A 17,363-nucleotide genomic window follows, 5' to 3' on the forward strand; every position below is an offset into this window, starting at 1 on the left:
GAAAGCAGTTCATAAATACAAACTAAAGCAGAATCATCCCTATGAGGGGAACAGGGCTGTTAGTCCTAAAAGGATCTTGTACATCTGACTGTTCCATAATTTTAAATGCTCTGAATAGGAATTCAGTTTCTAGGTATTTATGCCATACTCCCCTCTGGAAACACCTGAATGCTGCTGTGTGTAAATGCTCACCTTGGGGCATGACAGGACTGAACACAGCCTGCTCTTGTCCACCTGGGAATGCTTCATTCGTGGCTACAGCTGATGGAGCTCAGTCACCTCCTCTGACTCACATACACAAAATTTACAGGCAACAACAGAAATCAGCATTTTGTATCCTCCAACTAACAGAAAATGGTGGGGTCGTGGCTAAGCATGGGAACTGTAAAGGAAGAAAAGGGACAAAGTATCACCCATATTCAAACCAAACTATATTTTGTTATATAAAATATATTTCAAAATAATGTAAGCTGTTAGAGAGGACTGATAGGATACTTTGAAAACTAATCATCCCAATGCAGCTGAATTTCTACTCAGTGTTGTGACACTGGAGATCTTAAAAACTCCAGGAAGGGTGAATGGTAAGGCTGAGGAAGAAGGCAAAGGAATCCTGTCCTGAGAGTCTGTTGTAGAGGTGAGGCACCTGTCAGAGAGCTGAAACTGCAGAGGTTTTCATTCCACATACAAGGTAATTAAAGATTGCATTTTGCACATGCTGATGAGAGGTTTGAGATGGAGAACCTTTTTGCCACCTCTAGAGATCAAGGACTGACATTGCAATCGTTTTAATTTACAGAACCTCTACCAATTCAAAAGGTAAGATGTCAAGGAGCAATGGGTGCTACTTGCCAACAGGCACTGAATCCCCCCAGGCCTCTGCAGGCAGGAGACCATGGCCATTAAAACAGAAGGCAAAAATTGATTGAAGTTAACTTTATTCCAAAATATGTATAATTTACAGGACTAAATAAGTGCTTCATTTGTGAACAAAACGTTTCAATACTTGTGAATAACTTACTCGAAGCTTTGTGTAACACTTCAGTTTCCAACAGAGGGAAATATGAAACAGTATTTTGGCACAAGGTTTTCTCTGCATGCAATAATATACTTAAAAGTTTCACAGTTACTAGGACAACATTCCTTCTTTGGGATTGTCACTTGTAAAATAGGTCTAAGAAATGAATGCTTGATTTTGTCTGCTCATTGCAAGTTTACTGGCTTAAACAGCAAGAATTAAACATGAACATCCTTTGGAAACTAAATTTGTCCACTAAATAAAAAAATCCCACCAGGGAAGAAAAGAAAACTGTTTTAAGGACATTTCTCAGCCTTGCTGAGATTACCTCACACATGCTCTGGGAAGGACTCACCCGTGAGATTTATTACTCATTCATTCAAAATAATCACAAGTTTCAATGAGATCCTAATCAGGTGTTGAATTCTTTAAGCTGTAGAAATATGGCTTTCATATCTAGCTTTATCATAGATGCACTTGCAAGTACCTGTAGACAGAAGTGCTGTCACTCTAGCTCTGCATGCAGGTGCTTGAAGCAGGCATGTAAAGCACTGGCTGTTGTGAAATGCACAGTTTGCATCACCACAGGTCATCTATTATATTGTTGAAGGTTCTGTAAAGCCAGCATATGAAAAAGGATCACAAATAAAGGGACTTCTGTTATTCCATTCAGCAGTTCCTTCGGGAGCTTCACCAACCCGGGCTGTCTGTGACATCTGTGGGGAAGTGGAGGAGCCACACACACGAACCCAAATATTCCCTCACACAAACACAAATGTTCTTCCCTCACACAAACTCCAACCCCACTGCAGAGCTCAGGGCTGGGTTCTGTTCATTGCACAGCAATGGCATTTTAAACAGGAGAATTCAGTCGTGCCCTAAGCAGCAAGTCCTTCCAGCACACCTCGAAAATCACATCAACTCTTAAAAAACAACAAAAGAAACAGAGGATGCGTGCTTGCACCTCTCACTGAAGTTTGCTACCATTAAACATCCTCTTAGTGTTCATAATTACTAAATGCAGCCCCTTCACAGGAGGTCCATTCTACCAGGACACATCATAGCAGCACCTTAAACCAAAAAGGAATGAAAAAAGCTTGCAAGGCCCAGAATGTTACCAACGTTTTGGTGTGAATGTATTTGGAACAGTAAATTGTACATTAAGATCATGTTTAAAAAACCAGCACGTCAGAAATATATTAAAGCAAAGGAAGCTGTACAACCTTAACACCAAAGGCGAGTACATTCGGTTCACCTCTGAGCTGTCATTTCAGGAACATGTTCTTTTGCAAGTTGAGCACCCTAAGTTGATTCAGTTGACTTACCCTACATTTGAAAGGATATTAAAAAAAAATAAATCTCCTAACCCCTTAAGACCCCAATCCTGCCAACACTTACATTTCTACCCAGCCTCTCAAGAAAATCAATTCAGCCCGTGAGCACGTGCCAGCAGCACAAGGACTGAGAACAGTGGAAGGCATTCTTTGTTCTGCTGCCCCTACACAATCAAGGTCCGTGTGACAAACAGGGAAATTCAGCATCTTGTTTTCAACAGAAAAAATGACTCTGTATGAGCCTTGGAATAAAAATCTGTGAGGAGTTAGTTACAGACATTAATTACAGACACTGATTGGATTGTTCAAAACTAGACGAGGTCTCACAAGGCTTGGTTTACAGCTGTTTAATTGACAGCTGCAGGTATATACACATTTTTTTTTATGCTTTCATATGCTTTGGAAGTTAAAATTTTCTAGACACAAGCAGCTTTGCATAGCTAAGAATGTGTAGCATTAGCAAACTCTGACTTAAAACTACCAATTTCTCTAGGCCAACACAAAGAGTTGGGGGGGGACTCCCTCCCTACCCCCAGCAGAAAGTATTTAAAAGTGTATTAGCAGAAATAGATGCAAATAAAGCCACAAGTAGAAGAAACATCTATTGTCATACAAACTTTTAGCATTGTGACAAACAAATATGGGAGGCAACAAGACAGATGTTTCATTTATCAGCTTGTTTGTGCTTATGCTCTCATAGAATGCAAGTCCTAAATTTGCTGTTTCCTTTGTTTGAATCCTTATATATTAAAGAAAAGCTCAAATCAAACTACAAAACTATTAATTCAGTTTTAGAATAGCGTTACACAGGCACCCAGATCAAGATCTAGCAATCACAGCATAATGGAATTAAGCAGAAAATGCACAGAGTAAGCACAAGTAACATTAGTATCACTTCCAGATACACAATTGTGCTAAAAGGCTGTGGAGAATCTGATGTTACTTTCTGAAGAGCAGCTCTAATGGCAGCAGAGGATACAGAAGAGAGCAAGTAAAGGAATAAGTCACTGCTGACCAATACTTACAATAAGACAGTGCCTTGAAAACCAAATCAGAGACAAACTGCAGAAAAAGGGAGATAAGTATCATTTTAGTTCTACCAAGGAATAGTTCTGACTGAAGTTTATTTTTAAAATCATGGTGAAAATAGAAAATTAGCCTTTTTCAAGAACTTGTTCAGATGTGAAGGAATGGCAATATTCAGGCACAGTATTTCAGATCAGGTTCCACGATGTTTACTGTGGGATTCACCACACTGTGAAGTCTGGTTGCAGTCTCCACATTTTCACAAAAATACTTAATGAACCCAAACTGAGTGACTTAAGCCAACAACACAGGATCCAGACCCGTTTCTGACTTCTATGAATAATTTATGGAGAACCAAATTTGCGAAGAAAAACGTTAATTTTGGTCAGAACGAGCCACTTCCCTAAGACAGTGCAGACATATTTCATTATTTCTTAGTACTGCACTTTCAGTAAATGATTTCACGTTGTAGTTCTGTGTTCACCAAATTAAAGTTCAAACTATTTCAAACCCATAGGATGAGTGAAACGATTCTGATGTGCATGTTCTGGTAAAGCAAACAAAGCTCATAAATACTTTTAATTACAAAGTACAATAACTGGGTAATGATTACATTGTAAGGTTGTCCACACAAACCTGTGGGTTTTTTTTCTAGAGGTCCCCAATGTTAAGAATTAAGAACTGTGGCAATTATCACTCTAATTTGTAAATGAGTTTCAAAGGACTTTAAATGCCAGCTGGTCTCTCAGATGGCTACAACTCAAACCCCTCTGCAATTCTGCTCTTCAGCACCTAAGATTCCTTCTCTTGCAGAAAAAAAGACTGACTTTCTACATTCAGAGGTAAAGAAGTTTCTCATTTCTGCCAGTTGAGGAAAATACCCTTTTCCCCAATCAGATTCACATTAACACCTTCTTTTTCAGGCATTTCTGTGGGAAACACAGAAGTCTGGGTATGGAGAAGTGTTCTCTGGTATTCCAACCAGGGGAAGAAAGGAGAAGGAAAAACATTTTGAAATGTAAAGATGCAACATTGCTAGAAAAACATAGAATAAATTAACCTAATTTTGTTATCTTATTTCCCAAATTCAGAGTAGGCAGGTAAATATTAAACAGTCATCTCTTCAGAAGAAACAAAATTACAAGTGATGCCTTCTTTTTTTTTATATATCCCACCTTTCAGATCAGAACTCTAGACACTGTGAAACCTGGGGGGAATTTCCCCACAGCAGAATTACTGTGCTCCTGGGGAACTTCAAGATTCCTTTCTGCAGTTTCTTCAGCCAAAGACTGGAAGTGTCTGAACTCCTACCTAGAAACGCTGAAAAATTAAACAGGCAACACAGCTGGGATTTCAGGAGGAAAACAGGAGTTTTAGGGTTAATATAAAGAAATTATTTCCAGTAAAGGTCGAGATGCTCACCATATCAGCATGTTAACTGTGGCAATTTAAAGAGTGTTAGGAAGAGACAAAAAATAGGAAAGAAGGAAGGTACTGCTCCTTTTCAACCAAAACAAGCTGCCTGCAATGGGTGAGTAACTTAACTCCCACATCCTTGAGTTGAGAATGTGCAGCACAAAGCATAGAGAGTCCTCAAAACCTAAGGCTTGGACATCCATCTGCTGATGGGCTGCACAGTAAATACACAGCCAGCACTTCTCCTCTGACAATGGAGGAGTAAAGTCTGCTACAGGCCCAGGAGTTTGACAAGAAGAGGTTTCTCCTTCCTTTAAGGTTACAGAAGCTAAAACCTGTCCAGGACCAAACCAGAGGCCTACATTTCACAGATATTATAGTAAGAGATAAAAATTACTTAAGGCCAAATTCCAACATACATTCGTAACTTACGTATTCTCACGCCAGTGAAAAAATACCACAAATGGTGGCAGGAGGGGCAACATAAACATTAAAAAAAAAGATTCCAAGAGGTCATATGTTTCTTGTCTGAAAAATCGGGTTGTGTGAATTTGACTGCATTCAGGGAAACTCTAAAAGCTGCAGGAGCTGAGGGCTGCGAATCAACGTGTAAAAGCAAGACAGAGCTGTTCTGAAAGGGCCTCTGTGAGCTGATTTCCCAGCTCTGCTGTATGGATTCCAGTTGTTTTTGGAAGCAAGAAGTCCAAAAACAGGAGTCGAGGTGAGTGGGTGTTTTAAGGAATTTAATTTCCCATTTTTAAAGATTTCTGTTAAGGTAAGAGAGGTATAAACCACTGTAACATTTCTCAACTTGTCTCTCAATAAAGCTAGGAGAACTTCAGCAAAAACAAATGATTCCAGTCTCTGAGGCACACACATTGTAACATTTGTATCTTACACACAGAAATAATTTAAGCAAATCCCCCCTGGAGACTCTAAAAATGTTAGTCCCATTTATTACCTTAGCTAAAAGGACTACATACTACTTTTCCCTAGAACTATGAACTCCAAGTTCTTTTCCTACCCTTCAAAGGGCATCAGTGCCACTCAGGGAGAGAAAAAAAAAAGGTACTGCTTTCTAGACATTTTTAATAATAAATATGTTCAACAATTCGAGAATCTCTATGTGTCTAGTGCTTAGGACAGGTATTTGGGAAGTGCCAGCTTATGCAGGAGAAAGAGCTGTGAAGGCAGAAAGTAAAAGAAGACAATACGGCTTATTATGTTCATGCCGGATTTATAATACAAGCTACTAAAAAAAGTAAACAGAAGTAGCTTACACTAAAAATAGAATCCTCCCCCATAAGTTCAGGGAAGCATCTCAACTGAACAGGTCAGGGTTTTGGTCCAGCACATGGGAACCCTGCATGTAAGCCAGGAATAGAGAGAGAGAGAGAGAATGACTTCAAAAAGTTCTTCCATTAAATGAAAGCAGTAACAGCTTTGTAAAGAAGTTTGAGGAAAAAACAGAGGCACCACATAATTTTTAAGGTTCAAATGTACATCAACATGTTACAGCCCCCTCCCTTCCCCCCCATTTATACACACATAGTTTATGTAAAGTTACATATTCAAGAGAGTACCTTCAGCATGAAAAGTCTCTTAGGTCAACTGCTCATGACAACTACATTCAATAATGCAAAGTGGATCACTTGGTAAAGCCATTATCTCCCACCCCAATAACTTAAATTCAAACCACAGGGAACAGTTTTATCATGTAGCACTCAGTGGCTGGGCTTGTCAGAGCTCTGGAACAAGGAGCACAGCTCTTCACAGGTCTGTGTTTCCACTGAGCTGAACTGGGACTCCATTGTATTCCAGGCTAAGTCAGCCAGAAGGAAGTCATCCATTGCTGTCTGTGTCTCATTGCTGGTGAGGAATAAACTGCCCAGGTTCTCAAAGCAGCTATCCATAGTCTGTGTCTCAGCACTGCTGAGCTGGACTTTGCTTTCAATATTCTGAGTAGGTGTGGTTTTAGTAGCCACGTACACTTCTGTCTGGGTTTCTGTATCAGATGAGTCAGTGCTCATGGAGAAACTGGACTGCTTCAGAATGCTTCCTAAAGGCAGGTGGGTAGTACTGTCCAAAAAGAAATTCAGGTCTGTCTGTGTCTGTGTATCAAACATCTCCAAACCTAAGAAGTTAGAATTGCCTCGGCAGTTATAGGATTGAGTGGCACTATCTGAAAACAAGAAATCAGTCTGAGTTTCAATGTCCAGTGACTCCAAAACTGGCTCAGAGTTTAGGGTACCAAGCTCACTCTCTTCAGTCTGAGTTTGGATATTGGATGCTGAAAAGAACTCTTCAATGTCGAAGTCTATCCCTGTGCTCTGTGAGGGACCAGATGGCAGATGGGTGTCAGCATTAGAACTTGTCTCGGACAAAAGGCCACGATTATCCAGTGTCTGGCCAGACATGTTTCCTGAAAAGATGTTTTCCAGATCACTTAGCAGGTCCATTGTCTGGGTTTGATTATCTGTTGTATTTTGAGGTGGAAGTATATTAGTCTGTGTGGTGAAGCTGATCAGGGATTCAGACTTCACCGTGTCCTGATTCAGGCTCTTGCAATTAGTTCTTTGCAGCAAGGTTTGATCTATATTTGCAGGCATTAAATTGTTTTCTGGAAGATCAATGTGAGTAGAAACATTATATGATGAAGGAACATTGTCAAAGATGTCACTGCACATGACAGCCTGGTCCATCTGAACTCTTCCATCAATACAGTCCTGTGTCCTACCGGTTTGAGTCTCCCTAGAAACACCACATGTTGGGAAACACCCCTGACTGAAAGCATCAGTCTGAGCAGCTATGGATGAAGTCAGTTTGGAAGCAGGCAGCAGTGTCTGTGTCTGTACACTGATGGGCAAGGAAACCTGGGAACTGAAGGACAGATCTGTCTGAGAGCAGGAGGACACACAAGAGCTGGGAGTCCAGGCTGCAGCTGGGACAAAGTTCTGTGAAATATAAGATAAGTCAGTCTGTATATTTATGGAAGAAATTTTATTCTTGTGACAAACAGTGCCCATCTCTTGCCCTGTGTTACTTGGTGTAACCTTATCCAGCTCCACTTGCACACCAGTGCTCACAGGCTCCCGATCACCAGCACTTGTCACTTTTGCCACAGGCATACTGTCCTTAAACACAAGGGTCTCTGCCTCCAGGGCTGGAATCAGAATTCCTATAGACTGAGGCAACAAATGAACAGTACTTACAACTGAACCTTGATTATCAACAGCCACTACAGCAGGTTTGACAGAAGGGTCTGTTGCAGACACATAAACAGGCAAGTGAGCAACCTGCATCACCGGGACTTTAACCAAAGCCACCTTGGGCTTGGGCAAAAGCATCTTCGGGGTGCATTTGGGCTGCATTTGGTTTGTGAAGTTAGAGCTGTGGGAGCCTTCAAGAGAGGCCACTGCTTTCACTTCAGAGGACTCCAGTTCCTGAGTGCCAGGAGCATTATTGTGGGTACTGATGAACGCTTCGTTTGCTTTCTCTGCCAGCTGCTGATTATGTGCGGAGGTTTCCATTTTCCTTTTCTTACTGGGAGGATCCCTGTGAACATGAGATCAATAATTTATACTTCTTTCAAGCACAGAACATCTGCCTTCCATTCTTTTGCATCACTGCACTGAAAATACAAACTGAAGTCACAGACGAGGGTGGATTTGAGAAGACAACCATAAAGTTCAGTTTTGTTAAATGTCATTCCTCACTCATCTAAAACAAAGAAAAAAGGCTACCTTTTTTATGGAGACCTATTTCTAAATGGAGGTGGAGGTTTAGATGATTTCTTGCCTCTTGCACATTAAGCACTCTGATTTGAAGATGTTTAATGTGTTACTTTAATGCTAACTCAGAGTCAGCATTGAACGCACAGGGCTCTTAAAATCAGTGTACAGGTAAAGGTGTAGAAACTGGACAGACAATTAGCACTCCTTCACTCAAAACTTAATTTAGCAGCAGCTGAACCTCCAAGAAAGACAGTCTAGGCCTCAGAAAGCAGAGTGCCCTTTATGAAATATATGCACACGTTAAAACAACTGTGAAACTAAACATACAAAGATAGAGGGTAAAAAAAGAATCCACTAATAATTGCAAAGACAACTAAACTATAAAAGAAAATAACCTGAACTGCATTCCACACCTCAGTGACCAGCTATAAACATCTACAAATCATGTCTACTCTCAAGGAACTGTAAAAGCAGATGCAACAAGAACCATCAGCACTCAGGCCAGGCAGTGCAGTGTCATCAGTGCTTTTTTGTTTTATACACAGGGAAACCTGATCTTACTGATCAGACAAATCACCACTGCCTTCAACAAAACACAAACTCCTAAAAGCCCCAGGACACAGAAACTGCAAACTGCTCCCCAGCTAAACCAACGTGAGCCATTTTCAACGTAACCAACAGGGAGGAGACAAAAAGGCAGCACACGGGAGACACAGCACTCGGGGATGAATGTTACCATCACTTAACTGCTTCACTTTTACCTGTGTTCTGCAGGGATTTCGTGGCCAGTTCTGTAAATGTGAGACAGCAGGGCTGTTCTGCTGGCATAGGGGCACCCACAAGTACACTGGAAAGTCTTGCCACAGACCTCTATGTGCCGTTTCAAATACCATTCTGTACCGTAGGAGTTACTACATTTATCACATTTGTGCTTCTTTTCGGCATGCATTTTCATAAAGTGCTAGAACACACAAGGGAAAGCAAACATTAGCTGCAGTGAAGATAAAAGAAACAAAATCATGCCAAAAAATTTGCAATTTTTTAGTTGTTAAGTAGCACTGAAGAGTAGCAATTTTCTTTAAAGTCTCACTACTACTAAGTTACAAGTTTAAAGAAAACTATAGAAAGAATTAAAAGTTGGCAAATCTGTGCTAGATGTATCTTAAACCACAGAGAAATATTTAACTTAAAGCCATTGAAAGCTTCCTACAGAAACAGATTAATAAATCTATAGATCAATCTTGAGCAGAGCACAGTAAGTCTGTGTAGCAACATGTGCACACTCTCGAAGATCTACAACTGAGCAAATAATCTCAAGTCATACAGGTCAACACCAGAGCAAACACCAAGATTTTTCCTTTTCATTTGTGGCACAAAGTGTCAGCCACTCCAATCCTACAGTCTCCCCAGTTCATCTCTGGTAAGCACCAGCAGCACCAGTTCTTTGTGCTCACTCACTCAGAAAACAAGTCTTACATGTTTTCTTAAACAGGTAACTGATAAACAAATGCATTTTGATAATAAAGCAGAGAGAAACTCTCCATTCTCGACCACTTGAAAAAGCAGTTAAAAGCATCAGCCCCATTTTAAACCTTTTTTGGTTGCTACTGTGATTCCTCCCCACCCCTCTTTGATTTTTCTCTATTTATTTAATTTGTGGAGAGGGGCTGTCTTCCAGTTGAGCAGAACATACTGGCACCTGCCTGATCAAAAGCTTCAAGTCCTCTAATATCAACATGCAAACATGCAAATTCATTAACCACATGCACATTAGGAGTTTCTGCCTACAGTTCTTTAACTTCTGAAGATATGCTGAGAAGCTTTGATGATATCTGAGTGCAAAAGCAGAGTAGAGACAGTCAGGACTAAACCAATGTGAAAATACTTCAGGAAACAGGAATACCTGTTTTACAAGAGAAAATTGGGAAAATGGTCTGTTTGGTCCTCTAGGGCAGCCTTCAATAGGACAGCAGTAGAATTTCTGTGAAGTTTTCAACCCCTTCCTTATTGGTGCATTAAGTTTTCCATCCTGAAAAAGAACCAGGTGAGAAGTTGACGATTCTACGGGTTTGCATTTTAAAGACTATATTCAGAATACACATCAACTGTGGCTGAGTTCACACACCTCAATGAGTTGAAGGCACTTTCCTAAGCTATTTGAAAGTTCACATGGAGCTTTTCCCCCTGTGGATTTTTGCCACTTTGCAAAAATCCCATCAAAAGTACCAAGTGCAATTACAACAACCTCTATGGAGTAGTGGTACTGTACTACTCACTTTTACCAGGATACTCACTGCTCCAAGCTAATTAAATCCACATTTTGTATTTTTTTGATCCAAAAAAAGTCTTCCATACAGATAATACACTAGACTGCTGATTCCATGGGTTTTACTGGTTAGTAGCAGAGTAGTTGAGGCTCCACTGTGTAACACAACACTTCTGTGATGCTGGAATTCTGTTGCCACTACTCAGAGTTTACATGTAATAAGATGAAAAATGCCAAGTATGCTCTGCCATTTAATTTACATCATAACCCAAATCTCATTAACACCTATGAAACAACTGGTATGCAAACTCTGAACCTCCAAACACTAAGGGACCACTCCACCTGGACTTTCCATGGGATCTGTCTCACAAACCCTCACATGCACACAACAGAAGAAAGCAACATAACTTGCTCAGAGGACATCAAAAATACATATAAACAGGACACATTAGTGGGATTGTCCAGACAGTTCAACCACATAGAATCTCTTGTTGTGGAAACCAGCTATGGAAACCAGACAAGGTGTATACCACTAGACATATCCTGTCTGAAAGGGTCTCAGGGGAAGCATCAGGTATCTGTGTCTAAGCAAAAAAATTAAAGTGAACTATTAAAAATCTGATGTTCAGAGTAGCTGTGAGTCTTCTCACATCCCAAGACTGAACAGGAGGCCAACCAAATGCCCAGACCCAGCTACAGTAGTCCATGATGGCATCCCCAAGATGATTATTCAGGGAAGAATCTACCAGACCGTGCCCTGTTTGAACTCTGCACCTGGTTTCCCTCAGCAGGAGGACAGTGGCAGTGAGCACAGGCAGTGCAAGGTCACTCCTCAAACACCTCCTTGGGCAGATCTGCAGCTTTGTCATGTTTACACAGGTTACACCACACTTGGAGAACCCACAGAACACAACAGTCCTCCCATGGGAAGCAAAGCAAGGCTGTAGCTCAGCTGCCAGGACACAAAGGGGGTCACTGCTCACCCCCCCATCAGAGTTAATCAGAACCCAACAGCTCTGTTCTGAGCTCCTCATCCCTTGCTTTGGTGGTTTCATTTACACCCCAAAAGCTGAGGAGGGGGATATTTCAAAGGTTATTTTGTTTTCCCTCAAATCACCTCTCCAGCCAAGGCACTCTGTGTAAAAGGTAATCCCTTCAAGCAGTATTTCAGTTTTGTTTCCACACACCCAACACTGCTACTTGCTGACACTGCTGCACGTTCATTTTTGTTAGTGACAGACCATACTCAAAGAAGCAACGTTTAGAGCCTCTTGACCAAAATAATCAGCTGCCATTTCATCATGAAAACGTGGAATAAGCCTCTAGAAAGGGAGTTTTCATGCAACATTTTAACCATGCAACATTTTAACCTTCTAAGCATCTTTATGTACAGCAGTTTTCCCCATGGACAGCCCATTCATAAACAGGCCTGTTTTATCTCTGCTGAATCATCACAGTGATTGTTGTTGTACCTCCTACAGCCACTGCCCAAAACAGGAACATGACTCAAACAAATCTAGTCGTTCCAGCCCCAATTATACTTTTTAACCCCGAGTTTACCCAGAAACACTTTGATTTGAAGTCAGTCTTGAAGTCTTGAGGAGAAAAAAAAAGATTTGCTTTTAAGTCAAAGCTATGTTTGGCCTCTCCCACTGCAGATGAAATCAATACACTAAGTGGCAATTGGAGTTACTTATTCCTAACTAAAAAGTTATTGTGTTATATTTAATGCCACAACCCAACAAATGACAAGGCAATATGGGAAATATGTGGAGGCACTGAACAGGTAAACCACAATCAGATTATTTAAAACCACTGAAATATCAAGGTATAGAATAACAAGTGTTTAAAAGCTTTAGAAACATCAGTGAGGTGCTTTGTTAACAGCTGGAACATAGACTTTGGTGGCACAGACCACAACGAATTTGTGGTGGCAAGTTGAGAAACACTCTACATATATAAGAAACCCTATATGGACAGTAATCTTGTTTTCACCTCTTCCAAATCCTCCTGATGATTAATCTTGCACCTTCTCAAACCCCACCTGGCCAGTCGTATTTCAGACATTCTCACAAGTCCCTTCCTTGCGTATCTGATTTTATGTTCCACATATCTACAATATCCACTCACCACAATTATCAGCAGAAACATGTTCAATTAACTCCTCCCAGTGCAGGCACTTGCACTGTAAGGAATGCTGACATGGCTTGTGGCAACACCACAAAAAATGGGAATTAACAATCCTGGCCACTGACTTAGCCAAGGTGAACTCAGTGAGGTCTTGCCTTACTGCCACAGCAAAGCTTACTCCAAAGGATGCATTTAAAATCATGTTGCAGTGGACTGTAACCAACCATTTAAAACATTTTTTTTTGCAGCAGAAGCTCCTGCATTTCTTTACTAAATAGGACATGGAGGGAAGCACATTTATTTTTGTTATAAAAACTATTGTGGCAGTGCAGTAGTGGGTAACCTACCCCAAGGGTATGCTGCTCTTTCCAGTGCACCACTGACTGCAGCCTTCCTGCTATCCCAGGAATCCACAGAATCCTTACCTTCACATGAACTCTTCCAGCTTCGTTTAAACTACACAGAAGTCTTCCCCTTCTCCCCATAAAATAATACAGACAAAAGACCAACAAATTAAAATGAAAAATTCAAGCCTAAGATATTGAGTAATTTTATACCCAGTGCTCTCATTTTTTTTATTATTGGCTTAATTAAGTGAAGGAACCAGAAAACAGAAACTTATATCAACAATTCATCATATCTTCTTTGTTAGGCCAAACAAGCCAAATTCTTCTAATTCCCCTTTGTCAGACATACTTGCCATTCATCATCCTTAGTAGCTCTTTTCTATAGCTCTTCTGGTTCATTTTGACATATTTAAATCAGATTTTTACTCTACAGCACTGACAGAGAACACCCTTCTGTGATATTTTAGGACTGCCCTTCTCACAGCAGCATTACCCCAAATGCTCATCCCTGTATGACCAAATTGCTTTTGCCAGTGTTCCTCACCAAGAGTTAGTCCTGGTGTGTAACAGAAATAATCAAATTGTTTGTTATCACCTCACAAGACTATAACCTTGTACTGCTGCACTTGACTCTGCTTTTACAGGGTAATGTTACCTTCCTACATAAATGTCCTTCCTCTGCCATGACAATCCCTCATGGTTTTTGGTGTCAAAAAAATCCTACTGGTGCTGCTTTTATTCATAAAAATTAACCAAGTCAGCCTCCCTTCTCCTCAGCAGCAGCACCTTCTCTCCTTCCCCAAGAGCTTCTTAGCCTCTCATTTGCCAAGCTGCCTCTTCACTAATTTCATGTGTCTCTAACAAATGCAATCTACTGAATTCTTTTTGTCTGGGGAATCAGTTCTCTCTTAAAAGGAAATACCAATACTAAAATATTTAGCCTCCCTTAAGCCTCAACAACATTTTTACTCTTAATTACGACACCCTCGGAACAAGTCAAGAAGTTCCTGTGGATCTGCATCCATCCACTATTTATTCCAAGCTACTCCAAGATCCAGTAACTAGGTGTTTGAAGCAGGCTATAATTCCACAAGGCACAGGAGCTGGTTAACAGAGGCTGGGTGAGAAAGCAGCATCTCCTCACCCGTCATACCCTGGGTTATGTAACCCACCAGCTGCACTGCACTCCCAGAGCATCAGCTCACAACCAAAATGCCTCTGCTGACCTCAGAGAACACTTTCAACTCCTGCTGTACCTCCCCTCACACCAGCACGTGAGATCTAACACACAACCCACACTAAAAGTTGTCATTGCATGTCAGCAAATGAAATGAAAACATCCCAGAGACAGCAGACAGCCAGTGCACCGAACACTGCTCCCTTTTGTTCATCACCAACGAGCACGTGGAACCCACACTTGACTCTTGAATTAACCATTTCACACAACAAAGGTGTTTATTGTGTGGCTGCTGAGGCTGCACTTTCAGAACGCAGTTTTCCAGGAATAGGATTTGTCGTGGCACGCTTGGCACTGTGATTTTGGGAAGAGCAAGGATATCTCTCTGGAAGGGCCACACTCAGACGTGTGCCTGATGAACTGTGGCTCTCCTCCCCCACCAGCACATGCTGTGTTTTCTCAGCAGTACTGTGGAAATGAGAGCTTGTTTCCAAAATGGCATCCATCTGTGGGTTTGTTTTTTTTTTTTTTGACTCAGCTATTTTTAAAAAAAAAAAACAAACAAAAACTCCACCTAAGAGCCCTCGGCGCTGGGATGAAGGCGGATTGACAGCTGATAAGGGTAGGAAATGCTGCCTGTTTGCACAGCACCTCACAAGTGGTGCTGTAAAGTCTTACTGCAGAAAGATAAGGGATAAGCAAGTGAAACAACAGAAGCTGAGCCCAGAAGAACTTTTGACTGCCTGGGGTATGTTTATAAAAATGCTTAAAATTCGTTATTTTCTGTAAGTAATTTCAGAGGAATCCTCAACACGACTGGTCAGTCTGTGCACACACACACACACCTGCAGGGGCCTTTCCCACGGGGAGATTTAAACAAGAGACAAGGAGAAACACTTTGTTATTCCCGTTTGGAATCATAGAAGGGTTTGGTTTGGAAAGGGCCTCAAAGCCCATCTTATTCCAACCCAGCCATGGGCAGGGACACCTTCCACTAGCCCAGGTTGCTCCAAGCCCTGTCCAACCTGGCCTTGGACACTTCCAGGGATGGGGCAGCCACAGCTTCTCTGGGCAACCTGGGCCTCATCACCCTCACAGGGAAGAATTTTTTCCTGATATTTAATCTAAACCTACTCTCTTTCAGTTTGAACCCACTCCCCTTGTCCTGTCACTCCATGTTCCTGTAAACAGTCGTGCCCCATCTTTGCTGTAAGTTCCCTCCAGGTACTGGAAGGCCCAATTAGGTCACCCCAAAACCTCCTGTTTTCCAGGCTGAACAATCCCAGTTCTCTCAGATTCTCTCCGGAGAATCCCATTTCTCCTCAGGGTGGGGAATCACACCCCCCGAGTCTCACTGCGAACCAAACCCCGGCACAGCCACCGCCGCAGCCGCCCCCCGGACCCGCACCCGGGCCGGCCGCAGGCCCCGGGGCCGCCCCCGGCGCTGAGGGAGCCCCGCAGCCAGGCCGAGGGGCGGCCCCGCGGGGCTGAGCGGGCGGGAGGCGGCGGGGCCGGCGCGGCCTCCCGGCGGTACCTGCAGCGGGTGCGCCTTGCTGAGGTGCATGTTGAGGGCCGGACTGTTGGGCAGCACCTTCCCGCAGCCGGGCACGGTGCACAGGATGTTGGTCCGCACTTGGGACAGCTCGGTCACCGAGGGCCGCACCAGCTCGGCGGCGGGCGGCCCGTCCCGCCCGGGCGCGGGGGGCCGCCCCAAGCCCCCGCCACGCCGCCCGGCCGCCGCCGCCGCCGCCGCCATGTTGCTGTCACTGCTCGGCCCCCCGCGCCCCTTCCGGGGCCCTCGGCCAATCGGTGCCGCCGATGGTGAATATTCATGAGGCACGTGTCGCGGCCCCGCCCCCCGCTCTCAGCGCCACCTAGCGGCGGCCGCTGGCAATGCCGGGGGTGGGGGGCGAGGGAAAAAGAGCCCGAGGTGCGGACCGGGAACAGGGGGAGAGACTTGGAAAACAGGGAGACACGTGGAAAACCGCGCGTGGCGGCCCTCGGAACGGCACAGCCCCTCAGCACACCCGGCTGGGGCCTCCCCGCTGCACAGCGGAGGGGCTGCGGGTATTGGGTTGCACCGGGAAGCGGAGGGGCAGGCACCGATCTCCTCTCTGGCGCTAGGATCCGAGGGAATGGCCGGGAGTTGTGTCAGGGGAGGTTTAGGTGGGTATTAGAAAAAAGTTCTTCCCCCAGAGGGTGGTCGGGCACTGAACAGGCTCCTCAGGGCAGCGGGCACAGCACCAAGGCTGACAGAGCTCAAGGAGAGCTTGGACTATGCTCTGAGGCACATGGTGGGATTCTTGGGGATGTCCTGTGCAGGGCCAGGAGTTGGACTTTGATCTTTGTGGGTCCCCTCCCGCTCAGAGTATCCTGTGATTCACTGACGTTGGAACCAATGACACAACACTGTGCTTTTCCTCTATAATTTGTCAAGGACAATATGTGCACCATTTATTGGGGAAGGGTTATGCCACACATGGAGCTCCCAGGCTGTGTGTCCCTCCCACAGTCCCTGTCCCCACAGCTGCATGTGGTTCTGCTGCTTGGGATCATCACAGAACAGAGGTCATCTAGCCCAACCCCAAACTTCCAATTTACTGGAAGAGACCAGCTGGAGTGAGGAAGCCAATTGGTCTCCACATTCCCCCTTTGCCTTACCTTCTCCATGGGGACACCTGCTCAGCAAGAAGGAACCCAGGAGTTGCAGATGTGTTTTCTGACCAATTAATAAATACACACCTGCTTGCCTGGAAGTGCTGCACAGTTCCTGTAATATCCCTGCTTACAGGAAGTTAGAGATGAAACATATCTCTGAAAATCAGGGATACAGTGTTTTGGTTGTTAAAAAGGGGATGGAGCCTGCCTTTCCCAGAAACAAGAGGCAAGCACAGGCAGTAGGCCAGGCACTCACAGTG

At 43.3% G+C, this 17,363-nt stretch overlaps 1 protein-coding gene across 1 annotated transcript; it reads right to left on the reverse strand.

Annotated features, from left to right (window-relative positions):
- Positions 1 to 918: 918 nt before the first annotated feature.
- On the reverse strand, positions 919 to 16,212 carry ATMIN (ATM interactor). The gene is made up of 4 exons (XM_027646883.1): positions 15,980 to 16,212; positions 10,429 to 10,554; positions 9,287 to 9,486; positions 919 to 8,346 (listed from the first exon to the last, which is right to left on the reverse strand). Exons 1-4 carry the CDS (start codon positions 16,199 to 16,201, stop codon positions 6,516 to 6,518), a joined length of 2,379 nt encoding a protein of 792 aa, XP_027502684.1. The 5' UTR covers positions 16,202 to 16,212; the 3' UTR covers positions 919 to 6,515.
- Positions 16,213 to 17,363: the final 1,151 nt, after the last annotated feature.

Source organism: Corapipo altera, unplaced genomic scaffold (assembly GCF_003945725.1).
Source record: "Corapipo altera isolate COAL_440 unplaced genomic scaffold, ASM394572v1 62, whole genome shotgun sequence".
NCBI classification, from domain to species: domain Eukaryota; kingdom Metazoa; phylum Chordata; class Aves; order Passeriformes; family Pipridae; genus Corapipo; species Corapipo altera.

Coding starts and splice junctions, on each gene's coding strand:
- ATMIN (XM_027646883.1), bottom strand. CDS start 16,201: ATGGCGGCGGCGGCGGCGGCGGCCGGGCGGCGTGGCGGGGGCTTGGGG. Junction 9,487..10,428: donor AATTTTCTCTTGTAAAACAG/GTATTCCTGTTT, acceptor TGTGTGTTCTAG/CACTTTATGAAAATGCATGC. Junction 8,347..9,286: donor GAAATCCCTGCAGAACACAG/GTAAAAGTGAAG, acceptor TCATGTTCACAG/GGATCCTCCCAGTAAGAAAA.